This window comes from Corvus hawaiiensis, chromosome 1, assembly GCF_020740725.1.
Source record: "Corvus hawaiiensis isolate bCorHaw1 chromosome 1, bCorHaw1.pri.cur, whole genome shotgun sequence".
Taxonomy (NCBI): domain Eukaryota; kingdom Metazoa; phylum Chordata; class Aves; order Passeriformes; family Corvidae; genus Corvus; species Corvus hawaiiensis.
Genome location: NC_063213.1, coordinates 14,541,394 through 14,558,810, shown reverse-complemented (window position 1 = coordinate 14,558,810; position 17,417 = coordinate 14,541,394). Strand labels below are relative to the sequence as shown.

The window sequence follows — 17,417 nt, the reverse complement described above, 5'->3', positions numbered from 1 at the left end:
ACTAGTGCAAAATAAAAATGGAAACATTAGCCAGCTAATCTCCCTGTGATGTCTCCATTTTTTTATTTTTTGGTTTTTGGGTTTTTTTTATATTTTGTTGTTCTTTGCATCTTACTGATTTTTTTAGTTTTATTTTTATAAACAGCAACAATTACACAGCACTCACCTTCCACCACGGCCAACCCGCCTTCGTGCAAACCCAATACACCTCTGGGGTACAGTGAGGGTGGTTAAGCAATATCTGTAACGCACATCTCCTAATCTTCCCTCCTTAGGGCTACTCCATGGCCAGTTGCCAGGTTGATCTAAATGAGGCTTAAAATAATTTTAAACAATTAAACACAAGATGTCTTCCCACAATGACACTCTGCCTCATAACGCATAAGGAAATTCTACTTACAGCATAGTACTGACAGCCTGCTTTTCTACGGAAGGCGAAAGGACCATCAGGATCATTTTCTTCCTCCGCCTCCGAAGAACCAGACAAAACCTTCAAAGAGGAGATGGGGTAAGCATAGCGTAAAAGGAGAGATATTAGAAAATTCCTGAGTTTTACTTCTACTCTTTCCCAAAGAGCAGCACAAAACTGTAGAGGTCCTACCTGGGAGAGAGGTTCATCATCTGAGCTAGGAAAATCGTACTGATTCAAATCTTTAGCATTAAAGACTGGCAGTGCAGCAGGACTTGTCTGTTGAGGAGTAGCAGCAGCGGACGAAGGTAAGACTTTTGGCTTCTTCTCATACTTTCTTTTGGGTCTAATAACATCAGGTTTATCTTGCTGCAAGAAAAATAAAAAGCAGTGTAAAATTACACACAGAAGAAAATTACATTAAAACAGGAATTTAAATGAACTCCTGTGTAAGCAAGCTAATGACATGAACTCATCTCTCTACCATCTTCACTGTAAAACATGCAGTCATTTCAGAGTGCCTGTATTTCATTTCCAGTAATTGAAACATTGAACAGACAAGGTAGAATCAAGCACTGTTTGCTCAATCTGTGCTAGGTAATTCACTAGCAGTTAAGGTAACAGTACTACTTTGAAGATCTAGACCAAAATGTATATGATGATGTCCATGAGGCACTTTTTTTACTTCCTAGCATTTTCAATTGATAGCCATTTATGCAGTGTTAGGGTATTACTAAGCATCAAGCAGTGCTCTGAAGGCAAAAATAGACTTCTCAAAGATACCTATAATCTTGCAAACGTCTCTAAAAATTAAACACACTCCCCGATACAATGCAAAGCCAAGTTTAAGTGCATTTCCCAAGTTTCCAAGCTGTGACATACTGCACTGATCCAACATCACTGATAAGCAAGAACACACCAGCAATCACAATGATAATGCTTTACTATCAGTGGAAGAATTCACTGATTCAAGCCACCTCATCAAATTCAGAACAGCCTCTAGATATTCTTCAATTACAAGTTGTCTTGGTTTAAAATTCAAATTATACCTCAGCATTTATCCTGTGTTACCTGACCTACTTAACATGCTCAGTTGTTCGCACTGTAGCTATGCTTTGTATGACACAAAATTAAAGCCTGCAGGGAGAAAAGTACTTGTCAGCTGTCTAAATCAACTAAGATTATTTGACACTTTACTTAAATATGAAACCAAATATACACAGCAGAGGGACAATTATCAATGGGTCATATTTCAGAAACAAAACAAATCCCAACCCTCCATATTAAATTAACTACGTAACTTAAAACAATACGTGGCGTTCACATCATTAGTTCTATCTTTGTACAACATCTAGATAATAAATACAGTTTTGTTCAGCACATCCTATCTTTATGTACAGTAGTAAAGAAAAATGTTTCTGTCCCCCTGAATAAGAACACAATTGCATGTGTCCTTTTATCTGTAGTTTGTCTGTACTTCCTTTATTTCTGTCTTGAGGAATGCTGGTAGTCTGTTTCCTTGAAACTCCAACAGAACAAAGCCATTTTATTTCACTTGCAGTTTTGTTACCCTATTGCCAGTTCCAAAAAGCTTCCTCCCTCTTCCAATCCTAAAATGGTGTATTTTGTATACTTCAGAGCATGAACAGTAACTTGGTTATTGACATTACTTACTTTAACTTTGTATTCTTTCAGTTCCATAGCTTCTTGGTGTTTAAAAGAACTGCTGTTAGTCACAGGAATGATGGGAATAGCATAGGTGGGTTTAAGTGGCTGCCGCTGTGCCATGACTTCAGACATGATCTCTCCACTGTAGTCACCCAAATTATACCTGAAATGAGAATAAATTTTATTTGCTGGAATGTTTACTATGTCCATCTGGTAAAAAAATGAAAAACACAAATTAATGCTTGCAACTTGGGGTAAAGGGACATCCAGGACATCAGCAAGAAGCACAAAAAGTATGATTCCAGAGAAGGAGACTAATAACATATAAAATTAATTGCAATGAATAATGCTGCCAGATGAAACAGGACAACTACCCTGTAAAGCATCTCCAAAAGGTAATACTGTAAAGGAAAGAAGAGGAGAGGGTTACCCTCCCCCTTCCTTGGGGACTGGTGCCATTTAAAGACCATACATTTATCACTCAAAGTCTTAAAATAGTGAAGCAGAATACCTTATTCATGAATCCTCCCTCTTTTGTGTTATGGAGTATTTTCAATAAGGAGATCCATGAAACATTACATTCCAAGTCCTGTGACAAAGGCTGAGTTGAAGTGCAGTTCTCTACTCTGAGGGAGGTATTAGAGTCTTTCCTCTATTCAATGGCTTGTTTTCTTTAAAAAGCAACTGGAATAATCTTCACAATTTCTCCCTCTCTACGTTTCTGCTGAAAATGCTCAGGGCTTAAAAGAAATGCCCTGGTAGAGCTAGTTCAGCTTGTCTCCCTAAAAATCCAGACTAGCTGCTGACTCAGAACATTTGCTTTCAAACATGGATATTTATGCTAGAAAAGTCTATTCAGATTCTAAGTATCAACCTAAAGGATATCTCCATATTGCAATTGTGATCCTCAGTCGACTGGGAAAGCTGACACTTGGCAAAGCATTTGGCCCTCAGTACAGCTGACCAACAGGATGGCAAAAGAAGCATTAGCTGGAGATGACTCTCACGTTTAATACTGTACGAAATGTCTATTTGTTTTCCTAACAAGAGGGTATTAGATCAAGCTTTTTTAGCAAAGAATGAAGACCATGAAGTCAGAGAGGAATGGTAATGATTGAAAATGGCCTTAAAAATAGCTGGGATTTCCTTAATCTACATGCTTAACACACAGTTTCAAATGACTTCGCTTGAAACTATGATCTCTCTTCTGGTATAGAATACAGAGTAGATACATACATTTGAAAGCATCTACACATGTAATAAAATGATGTAGCTTAGTATGACAATAACCCTCCCATAATAAGCAAATTCCTAATGTTTTTTTTTCCATAGGCAAATATGACTATGCTATCCTGTAAATGTGAAACAGAGTCTGAACTTAAAGATCTCCCACTGTACAAATATTTGCAGCAATCCGAATATAGTTTCCAAAGCTTTCTGCAGCAAATTTTCAATAACCATTACCTCTTCTCCATAATTTCCAGTGTTAAATGCAGCAACTCTCTCTTGCTTTTTTCCCTCCTTTTTATCATCTCCAGGATGGTTACTGCACGACTCAGATCTCGACGCAGCTTCAGCATCTTCTCATAAGAAGCTTCATCATTTTTTCGATTCTGTAGATACATAAATTATGTATGTTTCCCCATATTATTGAAGTTAAATAATCTGAATTAAAGTAAGTTCTAAATATTTAGGTATATTAAAAAAAAAAAAAGACAAGTCACATGCTAAACCAAAGAGAAGCATGTGCACATTATCAATGACACACAGCCTGCCAACACCCTAAGTAGGTTTAACAGTAAATTTAGTGAAAAAGTGAATATAAACTTTCATTTAATAGTTGGACTAAAGCCGTTTTATGTTTTTTGCCCTTGCAAATTGAAAAGAGAACATCCCATTTTTCATTATGTTATACTACATTGCAGAATTGTTTCTTTATATAAGCAACTTTCTGGAAGACGGAGAATGAAAAGAAAGAAAAGCTGAGGGAGGCACCGATATACTTACTTTTCGTGTCTGCATCTTTTCTGTTCGTCTTCTAAAAGCAACATAAGGGTCATTTGTGCTGGAACCATCTCGTTTTTCCTGCTTCACTGCTGGGATAAGTGAGGGACCTCGACAATTTTTCCTCTTTTTAATCCAGTACTCATACACTTCTCTGATCAATTCATCATCTTCCTTCAGCAACAGCTTGGCCTCTTGCAGGCTGACTGGCTAAATGTAAAACCCAGCATGTCACTTTCATACAGTAATACATAGAGTGTGTCTTTCAAATTCTTTATTCAAAGTACCGTTGTACCTGCTGACCGCTGCCCTTTTCTAGTCTGTCTATCATCTCCTCAAATTGCAAAGGAGAGATGTCCATTCTTTTCTTCAACTTATTCACAAAGATCTCATCTTCCGAATCCAAGTCATAATCTGGCTGCTCAGCATCCAAACTAAAAGCTAAATGATACAGTGAAAGTTGAAGTTAGTTTTACTACAAAAATGTTTTGTTCTAATAGTGCCCAGAGCACACATCACACTTCTCAAGAGAAAACCAAAATTATTTGTTTGAATGTTGCAGCAATGCTACTTCCACATTGATGTAAATATTGAGGTCTTTTTCTTGAAAAAAAACTCCCTGTTAAAATCAGGCATAAAAGTTGACATCTACTGGTTATGGTTTTGTTAACCAATGAAAACTTATTAGTGGTCAAACCACCTAACAGCTTTCTGCCTCACTGCTTCAGTAAGAAATTTTTAGATTCGTTGGAATCTTCATGGGTGCCAAGCATTCTGCAGTTCTCTGTATTGTATGATCAGCAGTTAAGATTTCAGCCCCAACACACATCAAAGGTACTCTAGCAAAGTATGTGCAGACTGTATTACAATGATCTTACACATATTCTCATCAATGATTTTTGTGATGTAGATGAGTCAGACTACACTGGCCCAGTATGATCTACCCTGTGTAGCAAAGCATCTTCAAATACAAGTAATGTTTTGCAGAATGCAAACAACTGTTTTTCACAGTATCCTACAAAAACACATCACTCTGCATTTGAAACACGACTCTCTAGTTCTCATGCCTCATTCAAATTGCTGTGGTAAGAGACACAAATTTCTTCCCAAGTGTACATGTGAAAACATATCTAGTTTTTAATAAACAAATAGGTAAAATATAATGCACCTTAAAGTTCTGTGCCAGCTGTTAGAACTGCTAGATAAGGAAAATAAGAATGAAAGTACAACCTTAATATCAGCATGGAAGACTGCTAGTAGGAAGGAAGAACTGTTTTACAATGAGGGTGGTGAAACACTAGAACAGGTTGCCCAGAAAACTGGTGGATGCCCATCCCTGGAAACATTCAAGGTCAGGTTGGACCGGGCTCTGAGCATCTTGGTAAAGTTGAACCCCCTCACTGCAGGGGGCTTGGACGTAGATGATCTTTAAAAGGTCCTTTCTAACCCATGCTAGTCTGCAACTCATATTTTAAGCCATTACTGAGGCTCAGACTGATACAGAAGTCTAGCATTTAACCAAAGTTAATTAGGCATGAGATATGTTTACACAGCATAGATGCTACTTCTTAAATTCTCCTCATTACACTATGCAACAGAATTCTGCAACAGACTGTATTTTTCATAATTTTTTCCAAAGTTATCTGAAGTAATATGGTGCTCACGTGAAGGGTCACATCCATAGCAAATACCTGCTATCTTCCAACAAAAACAAAACCACAACAAATTTGCATGTCATCAGTGATATCAAAACCCATCTGCTTTTAGATGTAGAATACTTCCACCAGGCATAGGCAAATGCTGCTACTGCTACTGTCATTTCTGGTTGGCTTCCCAATCCACTCTACTGCCATTTTATATTGGTTACACCTCAGGGACAGGTATTCTGTTTCTTAGCTATGCGTAGATTTGCGTCTATCCTTGCTAACAAATCTAAATTTCCTTGCAAACTGTTGTTATGGTACTTCTTCAGCAAGTACTATGTATTTTTCAACATGTTGAAAAGAATTAATTCTTAGAAGTCAGTTCTGATGGGAGCTCAACAAACATTTATGAATAATGTCTTAACTACTAGCAAAATTAAATTCTCAATGTAGACTTCAATGAATGAGTTACTTTACTTACGCTGTATGTGAATCAGCTGCTTTGGCATTTTAAATTCTCCAGGATATATAGATTCATAGTATGCAATATTACTTTCTGCTTCTGGAACCGGTATAACCATGTTATCCCTCTTCTCTCCATAGACTTGTTGTGCTGAGATAGCCCGCTGCAGATGATGTTCCTACAAATAAAAAGGTGAAACGAAAACCTGAGAAAACACTTCCAGAACTCAGACTTGCTCAAGTTGAAGCAGGTGTATTTCTCTGCAAATGCTCTCACTGTAAACCCCTGAGCCGAGCCGCCGATGGTCGCATCCCAAGTGCGGTGCCAAGGCCGGACGGTTCCCCGGCAGGTGGCGCTGTCCCCCTCGCACACCCCCTCACACCCCGCAGCTTCCCAACTCCTCCAGTCGTGTCGGCGCTCCTGGCACACCGAGACACACAAACCGTACGTCGCTGTTTCTGGAGAAACACTTAAGATTGATTAGATATACAGACTGCAACAAGTAGCTGCAGACCGATATTGACTCTGGTACTATTCGGTACTTGCCTTGGCCATTTATTGCCAGTGATGACAGAAAACCAGAAAGGAGGCCTTGCCATCATTGCCAATGAACAGCGACTATTCTTACCTAGTCAATGACTCCTGAAGACATTCTCATTTTTTGCAATGCCTCCCATTATCCTCCCTTTCCTCCTCCTAATTCATCAAAAAACAGCAAAAATGCAATCCATTCTCTCCATAGTTCTGTCAAGACAGTGAGTAGTATCAGCAGGGTTCATACGGTTACTAACAAAAACCCACACAGCAACATGTGAGCACGTCTTTAAGTGGTTTACTGACAATACAACAAGGTATTTTTTTCTTTACTAGCAATGCTGGTTTCTTAAGTTTCTATTCTGTTCCTGCCTAGGTGCTCAGTAAACCCCAATGCTACAACAGTTAGGCCAGCCAATACATCTCTCAGTGAGATGCTATAAACCAGATTACTGAAATACTCGAAAGCAAGAACTGCAGCAGAAGGGTAGCAGTCGGTTTTAACACAATGTATGATGTTCATTCATGTGATCTTATTGCATCTTTGGCTGTCTGACTTAAATTTAACTCCTTTGGTACAATAAGGACAATTAATATCTTCTGTCTAGACTTTAAAAAAAAAAAATTAAGAACATTATAAAACAGGCTTTATTGTAAACTGCAAAGCTGATGCAGCTTGGAATTCAACTGTGTTCTAACATGTAATTCTGCTAAAAGAATCCATAGGATTTAAGCCTATATTCAAACAAGGCAGACATTATTTCACATCCATCCCTGGTAGACACCAATCATGAGAATAAGGCATAGCAGAGTTGCAAGTAGAACTCACTGCACTGGTTTTGACCTGCAATATCTGTTAAGTCCAGACACACACGTCACCTAGGAAGTGTGGCAGCATTCTGTCTTGGGTACGGACAAAATTTCTTTTCTACCTTTTACTGAAGTATTGCTGTCAGACACCTCAATATTTTGTAACCTGTAATAATTCTTCAGGATTACACAGCTACAACTTGTTGCCTAAGAGGGAACTAAGCTTTATCATCATATAGCACAGTAGGATTCTGTGTCAAACGCATAGTAATAGCCAATGTTTCTTTAGTAACAGCAAAAACTTACTGGTTTTATAATAGATAAGGGTTCCTGGTGTATTTATCCCAACTTGTGTTTCTAAACACCAAAAAATGCTTTATTTCAGAGAAGAAATTGACGTCATACACTAAATTATGATTTCAATTTCTCTGGTCCACCTTTGATATGGACACAGCTAGTAAGTACCAGTAGCCTATACTTCTTTACTAACAGGTCTTAGTAATGTGTATTTAAAGATATCTTAACAATATCCTTGAAATAGAAGCACAAATCATGCCATCACCTTCCTTTCATCCCAATTACAAAAATACTCAGAATTTGACTGGACAGTCTTAGTAGAGCCATGTATTACGAAAAGCAACTGGATAAAATTTCCCCCACTGAAGAAAGTTAATCTCCTGTACGTATCAATTTCAATTCACCTTCAGAGACACTCCACTAAACAGAAGAAACTAAGTAGACAAAGCAACTTCTCCTTACACCTCCATGCATCAAAGTTTTCACTTACTTGGACAAACCCACAAGAGAAACTTTGCCCCCAACTTCAGTATCTCAGCTGGTGGCTCAGCACATCTCTCTCTATCCTTGTAATACATACAAATCAGGTGCAATTGTTAACTCTGAAAGCAGTAATTTTTAACAAGAAAGCATGTTAAATATCTACTATTAATTAATCCACTACAGCTTACAGTTTCTATTCTGCAGTCATTCTCTGCTGTGATTACACAGCTGATTACTCCCACCAAGATGCAACACCTCATTCATCTGGATCCACAGCTTTCCTTTCAAAAATGCAGTGGGTTTCCTCAATTTGTCAGAATGATTTTAAATTCAAATCCTAATCAAATTTTCTGGCTGCTCTTCATGTTACAGGAAGATTTATATGTATATACTGTAGTCCCAGCCACTCCTGAAAACACCACCACGCATTTAAAGACAGACCACCTAGGAAATTCAACAAGTGTTTTCGTTTTGTCTGTCCATCTATTTCTAAATAGAGTTTTCCAAGCAGATTTATTTCCACTACACAACTGCTCCCATTCACTGTATAAAAGAACAGTATCAAAAAGCCTTTTTTATGCCACTATCCATTAGGTCCCATGACCTGCCACAAAAAGAAGTTCGACTGGGTTAACTGGGGTTTGTTCTTGAAAACCTCTTATTAATTGTTTATAGAGATTAGTATCTTCCAGGTGATCAATGGGGCCAAATAATTTACATTATCCATATTCCCCTGGGAACTGCGTGTAAGATGACTTGTTTGTAACCCTCTAGCTTCCACCTTTTCAACGGTCTGCTGACTGTTACGAAGTTTTGGGTTGGGATTTTTGGAGGGATTTTATGTTTTGGGGTGCGGGTTTTTTTTTTTTTTTTTTTTTTTTTTTTTTTTTTTAAAAAGAATAGTTTAGTGGCTTTTCTCTTTCTCCTCAAACATCATCTACCCCTCTGAAGTTCTCAAACAGTTGTAAAATTATTCCAGACTGTTTCTTTAAATTCCTGGCATGAATTTTAGATAGGTTAGTCAAGCTCAAGGGCTATAATGTCTTGTTAGAAGGGAACTTATCTAACAGCCACCACCCCAAGGTTCAGTCTTGTGCCCCTTGCTGTCATTATCCACACTACCACAGCCTTATGTCAGACTGAATCTATGATGACAGCTTAGGGAACCAAATCCACAAAAAGCCATCACTCTCCTGTTATTTCCCCTGAAAACAATTAGAAATGATTAGTCTACTGAAAAATTGTCTCCCTGAACTGCCAGGGTGTGTGTATGCAAAGCAGTAGGGATATGCAGAAGAGAGGAAGATGATTCGCTTTGACAGCAGTTAGCCATTACGCTGGCTTAACTGCTTCACTAAATTTATAAAGTCTTTTTAAAATGAATACCAAGGACACCCCCCCACTAAGACTCATTAAACATTTCAACCATCTCAGTATCAAGTACAATCAAGAAAAGCTTCCTCTCACTACAAATATTCACAGAATATTCTCATAATATTCTGCACCTTTGTTTCTTTGATTCTAGATGTATCTCACCTTGTTCCTTCTTTCAAGATACACCTTTCATTCAAATATTAATTGTTCATGTGTTCTTTGTTCATATTTATCAGTTTCCACTTTCAGTGTACTCACATTTCTTTCTTAATGTGCCCTTCTGATTGAAACAACATTGAAATATCTGCATTTGTTTTACAAAAAACCTCAGCCTGAACTGCCTAACACCACAGCAGAGTGCTTCAAAGTTTCCGCCTTTTCTATTCCAGCTTGCTTCCCTCGGATCTTTCATACATACTGTTTCACAACATGTACTTATTGAAGGTAGGTTATTCTCACTGAAACTGCTTTGCACTTTCACATTTAACTATTTTCAATCTATTAGTTATGATTATATCCAGAAAACCTTTCATTTTCAGTTGCTTTCTCTGCCTGACATAAAATGCTATTGGAATTACAACTTTGGGAGTGCTGTGATGCTAATTTGATCCAGTCATTTCAGAACAATGATACTGTTCCTCAAACTTCATTCCTTTTACATTTTACTAATGCTCAGCCAAACTTGCGTTAAAAGCTATTTAAAGAGTTCATATAAGAAAACCCAAAAACTCTCACTCTTCCCAGCCCCCGAGTTAGTTTTCCACCAGGTTAGCATCCTATACTGGCTCATCCCGTGGTCTGACAATCCCAACAAAAAAGGGATGCAGTGGGAGCACTCAGCTCGGAGACAGAGGACGTCTCAGGAAAGGAGCAGCTTCATCACTTTTTGTAACACTCAGGCAGAAACATGAAATGAGGGGCAGGCACTGATCTCTTTCCTCTGGTGACAAGTGACAGGACCTGAGAGAACAGCTAGAAGCTGTGTCAAGAGAGGTTTAGCTTGGATATTAGAAAAACGTTCTTCACCCAGAGTAGGCTTCCCAGGGAAGTGGTCATAGCACCAGCCTGACAGAGTTCAAGAAGTGTTTGGACAACACTTTTGGGCACATAGTGTGACCATCGGGGTTGCGCTGTGCAGGGTCAGGAGCTGGACTCGATGATCCTTGTGGGTCCCGTCCAACTCTGGATGTTCCATGATTCTGTGAACTGCACCTTATTCACCACACTATATTTCTGTCCAGGAAATTATTTGGACAGTTCAAACACCTACACTTACCAGATTACACTGATAGTTGGTTAAATAACAGAAAGCTTGATAACCACTTTCCTCCCTTAGTTTTCCTCCAACTAAGAGAGTTTACAGGAAGAGCCCACCAAAACAGCAACTCTTTTTCTGACAATGTAAAATGTAACGATGTACTTGAGACATTCCCAAAGCAAAATTATGCATTGGCACAATTAATCATTCCGTGGCCTTCCTTCCTAATAATTTTAGCATAGCAAGTTTGTTCCTTGAATTCACTCTTATTGCACACTAGTATCACCATACATGTTCCAAAATATCAAACAGTGAAAGGACAATCTAAAGCAAGTTGGCAGCAACAAAGACACTAGGAAAATCAAAACACACCAGAGCAGCTCTCATTACAGACTGAAGGAAACAGAACTTGCAGTCAGTGCTGTTTTGCGGTGGGGCAGTAGGACCCCTCTCAAACAATAATGCAAGGATATAGGTTTAACTCTTTGTCATAAGTTCAGTATTTGCATGCTTGATGCACCTCTAGCACACTACATTCAAAACATCTGAATTACAATAACTAAAACACAAAAGAAAGGATACTGTGATTGTAGCTCAACCTGACTACCAGCAGGCGCTCCTGTCTGCAAGCAGAAACAAGCAGAAGCACAGCAACTGAAAGCAAGCAGTATTTGACTTCTTTCACATTTCGGTAATACTTAAATTTTTGGCAACATGACTATGGGATTTTAAGTTAGTTACAGTTTCTAAAAGAAAACTGGCTCTTACAGAGACCACAGAGGTTTCTTTGACAAAGTATCTACTCTGCAGTACACTCTGGAGACCATATTCCAAGTAAGATAACCACTGCACAAGGCATTAAAAGACTTAAGTGACATAACCCTGTCATTACAGTTGAACAAACCAAAGGGACAGAATCCATATTATCCTTTTAAAAAGACGATTGATAAAATGTTACTGCAGTAGCAATGAGTGCATCTTCTCAAGAAATAAAGGAACAATCCACTGTTTTGACTGTTTCCTCAAATAATTTCTCCAATTATTTCAGTGCTCTTAGAAATAATAATTTAAGGCACATTTGCTTATGGAAATTCACAAAAGAAGCAGTTCTCAAGTCCAGTGTGCAGAACAGAAAGTCTCCCGATACACCAAGCACACCCTAAGCAAGGGAGTGGGCAGATGCAAAAGGTGGGGTGGACAAGTGGAAAGTTTTTTAAAGTATTGGTACTTACAAAAGCACACAGGACTGTATTCAAACCTGTGCAGATCAGAATCGCATCTTTGCCTCTGAAACAAAACCACATTACAACTGACTGTGTCATTACTGGGAACTAAGGCAAACCACTGCCCATCTACTTGTCTCTGCAAAACTGCTGATTTACACCAGCATGACTGGGCAAAATCCTCTCACCATCCATCCCTGACAGAAGTGCTTTCTCAAAGCTACCATTTTACAGCACTTGCAATGTTTAAGGTGTAAGAACTGAAAGGGACACCGGTTTCCATCAACAGTTGTCAAGATGCATTAGGTTCACAACAGTTACTCTGAAACAGATTACTGGCGACACACAATCAAGGCCACACAAACTCAGACACCTGTCTTTTAATACGCATTTTACTTCCTAGCAGCTTGTGGTCCAAAAAAATACTCTGAACACACACAAAAAAATCCAACAAAATTGCAGCTCATTTGAAACACAAACATATTACAGATCAAATAAGAAAACATTAGGAACTGGAAAAATCAGAAAATATTCATCATGCCATCAAGAGGTGTAAACTGGTGTATGAGCAACCTTATTCCAGGCTTATAAGGCAAAGATTTTTGGCTGCTGAATTCACAGGGATGGATGAAGGTTCTCACATCAGCAATATTTACTGGTAGGAGGTCAGTGGCAGAAAACACAGCAAAGTTGCTAGGAGACCCTGCTGCAGACCAAGACCTTTGAGGCTAACTCACTCCATAACATACGGTAGGGACTACTGAAGCACTCCTATGACCTACTGCACACAAGTCTGTCTCCAACCTCCACCTTTGCTTGTTCAGTGACCTGCAGGATACATATCCTGCCTCTTAGCCATTTAAAAGACAGCCTCTTGGAAGCATGATGGTCAAGTTACACTAGAGAAAATTTGTCTACAGATTCCATCCAATAAATCTGTGCACAAAGACAGAAAGGAATAAAACACCTGAACTGGCTCATTCTCTTCACCTTCTCCTCCTGTTACCAGATCTCAGCTGTCCCGTAACTTACTAATCAGACAATTTATATCCAAGATTAGGAGGAATATGAAGAGTAATATCAGAAAATTATGTGCAAAACAAAGAAGTCTGTATTTTTTTTAATGCCATGCCTTATTACATACTCACATTAATTCCTTCTCCCTTCCTAGAACCAGTTCAGGCATTGGAAATATGTTTCTGTGGGACTCAGGGGCAGTTCCATGCCACTATAACAGAACAAGCTCACCCAGGGACAAGCAAGCACCAGCAGTGCTGCAAGAGAATGTACAGAATCCAGCCAGAACACAGAAGCCATCTCAGATCAATGCAAACTGTTCAGAGATACTTCCTTTGCATTATTCTTACCTTTAGGGCAGAAAGTGGCTTCTAGTATGACTGAAAGCAAAAATGCTCCATTGTTCCTGAACAGCAGCTTCACAGGTTATTACAGAAGCACTTACCACAATAACATACCACACACTTCTGTTTTTAGTTCCTCACACGCATATGCAGTCACACCTAACTACTTGCAAAACAACAAAAACATTCTGACAAGTTTACTACAGAACTTGTTTCCAAACAACTGCTGCTGAAAATTTCCAAACCTGACTGAAGTCATGCTGATGAGGGCAATCTGAGTCTGCTGTGCAATGCACAGATGTCTCCAATGGGTATTCTGGCACAAGATCAGTCTCTAAGTTACACTGATCCCTGACTGAGACCCAGTAAATACCAGCTGATAGATCTGGCCTTTGGTAATGGCAAGGCAATAGTTTCACTGGTAAGCATAACTGCAGCTCTGACCCTCCTGAACTCAAGTACATGGACATCATGTAAGTGCTAGCAACCACAAGAAACACACATGATCAAAATAGGACAGAAATGGTGGGTGAGCAAAGCAGCCTTCCTTGCTCAACCTATGATGGGTCCTAAGGAAGACAATAGATCACTTCCCGGTCCCTCACCTGGCCCACAAACAACTGTAGCCCTCCTTCTATCATGACTCTCAGTATATATGGACACACAGTGACCACCTTCTTGTATCAACCAAAGCTGCCTGCAGATTCATGCAAACCACACAGCTTCAGATCTTCCCTTCTAAAGCTCTTCTGCCAAGATCTCTCAACTGCCTGAATCATTTTACACAGTAGAGAAAATGTTTTCTTGTTATTACAGCAGTCTAAAACTGTCCCTTCATGGAGGAAAATGATGGAGATCGCTTCTGTTTATCAACTGATGTCAGTCTCTTGAGTAGTTAGTTAAGGATTCTACTGTAATCACTGTAATAATTACATCTCTGCTAAAAACGCCAACTTCAAATAGTTGCACAGGTTTAAATAGCAATTACTCAGTGAAAATGAGATCTAATTTACCGCTAAAAATGCACGGGTTTGTAATTAACAAAGTATCAAAAAACCCTTGGTAATTATTAGACTTATCTAGAACACTGGTCAGAAATGAGGTCAGCCAAACCATATTAAGCATTGTCATAAACTACTTTCCCCATGTTCAAATCAGACATTTCTAAGAGCATGGAAGGAGTCTGTCCCTTCACTCGAAGAAATCTTGTTTCTGTATTTGCGGACTCCCAGCAGTAAATTATTTACAACTTCTAGGAAATCTTCACCTGCTATGCTTGTTCAGGGAATGGTGGTAGACAGGTGGAGGGCACACAGGACATTTGACCCAGAAATCTAACATTAGTACTAGAGTTCATGACAACACTAGAAGAAATGGAGAGTGATTTGTTAACCTGTTGCCAGAAGACTGAAATCTGTTTCATGTTCTAAATTACTGCGCAAAACAGACAGGCAGAGATGAAGAAATGAATGAGACTGGCTCAATATATTCCAGAGGATAACATAGACAACCTAGGAACCCCAGGAATCAGAAAATTCTAGTACTTAACACACATTACTTATGCAGTATAGTTCACAAACATAATTTAGCACCTGTATCTTTCCATGCACGGGTCCCATTCAGACCACCTAAAAAGACTTGTCTGCCTGCCAAATTGCCACTGACCAACATGCATTTAGAAGCACAGGACTCAGTACCAATTTGAAATATTTTGTTTAGGAATTGTAGAAGATCAAAACTTGTTGGAAGCCTGGGTTCTGAGAATTTCAGCCTTTCAGTGCTGAGAGGCAGTGATCCTCAGAAACACACTGTATTCGATCCAAAACCCTGGGAAAAGTTTCCTAAATTGTGTGATAACACTGAGGTTGTTGCTATGTAATTAAAAGTTATGTCACTGGGTGAAATATGTAGAAATGTAGAAAATTAGGTTTAGAACATATAGGCAATATTAGGTTACAATATGGAGGATTTGGGGTGTGAATTTATATCTTCTTTTTTCTCCTTCTTCTTCACAAATCTGAATGTTCTGTCCTTGGGTCAAAAGCTCCGCACCACGGAACACAATAAGTTAGTAATTGGATTGTAAGTAAAAACATATCTTATAATTGGTTAGTTTAGACTTTAAAAAGCTTGCAAAATTAAAACTCACGGCCATTTTCCACCATGCCAACTAGAAAGCACACCCTGTGCAGCTGTGCTAAAGATAAGAAATAATAAACATCAGTAAAGAAGAAAAGCCTGGCATCTCCTGCATTGTAATCCAAACTCTGAGTAAAAGAACTCGAAATTCAGAAACAGAGGAAATTAATAAAAACTGGCAGAAGGCACTAAACTATCTCATCAGTGTTGGTGATGGCCACGCCCATCTTTTCCTCTGTAATCACTTTGGTTCTCGTTAACTCCTCAGCCTAGGCAGCCTTGTAACCCCATAGACCACAGGGAGAAGGGATGTTACTCTTAAGCAAGTCGTCTTGTGAGCTAATTCACAGGTAATGCAAAGACCAGGACAAACTCTAGGAAAACACTGGAGCTGCCTCTTCTCATTACAAACATTTAAACCAGCTCAGCTCATCTCACACAACTTTGCCACACCAGACCTAACTGCAAACTTGTCCAAGAGCCCTTTCCTTACCTTAGGCTGCTGTTCCAGCTCATTTGAGACTGCAATGCATGGAAACTATTTATCTATAATAAACAAAGTAATTTCCCCTTAAATAAAGGATTCTAAAGAACATACTAAGATGCTTTTAATGTATTATGTAAATAGTCCAGGGCATGACCTCCACACTGAAATCAGACTGGAACAGAAACTGAGATTTTACCCAGTTCACAAGAATACAGCTTTCAGGATAGTCTACAACTGAATGAGAACAGCTCTTGTAATTTAAGCTTTCCTTTTCAGAGTTTTCAGCTATAATGCCATTTAGAACAGCTTGAATAAAGCTTTATAGCAAAACTATTCTCCTCTCATATGTGGAATATGGAAGTGGAACTTCAAGATAATTTAATCAGTTGACTAATTGTATGAAGTTCCCAAGTTAAAAGATATCGCTGCATCTATATTGCTACTTGCTTGAAACATTACTGTGCATTAGTAATACTTTGTAACTCAAATAATTTGGATGGCAAAAGCCTGGATTCCAGCACTTTTATTAGTTACAGGGACTTGATACTACTGTTAACAGTGTTCAGCACTGATAAAAGAGCAGTGTCATCTGAATAACAAGCAATGTGGTAGCCCAACCTTGCAGCAAACAAGTTTCTATTCTGTTTCACTATTCTTCCACAGGCAGATACACTCAGGGTTGTCTGTTCCAACACAGACATGAGCCTCAACTATTCCAGTTTTAAATCATCACCGAGTACTATACATAGGACTGGGTGAAGTTAAAGGCTAAGCTAAGAACTTACATTTCAACAGACAGCAGAATTAGAACGAAGTCAAGTCAGCTGAGTGAAATTTTTCACATTCTCTCAAAGTTTTTTACATGAACTATGAAAAAACAGTATGCCTATCACTCGTTTCATAGACTTTGTTCTTCAGGTTATCAAATGATCCTCAATAAACCAACCCTTCTTCTCCCTTTGCAGTTTAGACACCTCTCAGTCTGGATCCACCGATCAACCTGGCAGCAGTACACAGTACAATCAAGACAGGTAAGACAAACAAACAAAGCCTTAAGAGTGAGCAGCACCTCCAGCTTCCCAGCATTGTCTACCAAGGACTCAGAAACATTCCCTTTCACAGGCCACACTTCACAAACTGCAAAAATCGACAGTTTCCCAGATCTATATACAATCAAAGAGTCTGAAGAAAAAACAAGTCTAAAAACAGGATCTAGTTGGTTTGGGGTTTTTCTTAGAAGTACTAAGAAGAGATCTTGAAAACT

General features: G+C 38.8%; 1 protein-coding gene across 10 annotated transcripts in view; it reads right to left on the bottom strand.

The window, feature by feature from the left end:
• EPC1 (enhancer of polycomb homolog 1) overlaps positions 1-17,417 on the bottom strand; it is a 65,070-nt gene that overhangs the window by 17,454 nt on the left and 30,199 nt on the right. For all 10 annotated transcript variants that reach the window (XM_048293494.1, XM_048293545.1, XM_048293552.1 and 7 more), the window contains 8 exons: positions 6,206-6,365; positions 4,377-4,522; positions 4,085-4,291; positions 3,542-3,690; positions 2,084-2,240; positions 602-778; positions 401-490; positions 167-315 (listed from right to left, as the gene is read on the bottom strand). In XM_048293494.1, coding sequence (XP_048149451.1) covers positions 167-315; positions 401-490; positions 602-778; positions 2,084-2,240; positions 3,542-3,690; positions 4,085-4,291; positions 4,377-4,522; positions 6,206-6,305 — 1,175 coding nt within the window. In that variant the 5' untranslated portion in view covers positions 6,306-6,365. The remainder of the gene's footprint in view (positions 1-166; positions 316-400; positions 491-601; positions 779-2,083; positions 2,241-3,541; positions 3,691-4,084; positions 4,292-4,376; positions 4,523-6,205; positions 6,366-17,417) is intronic.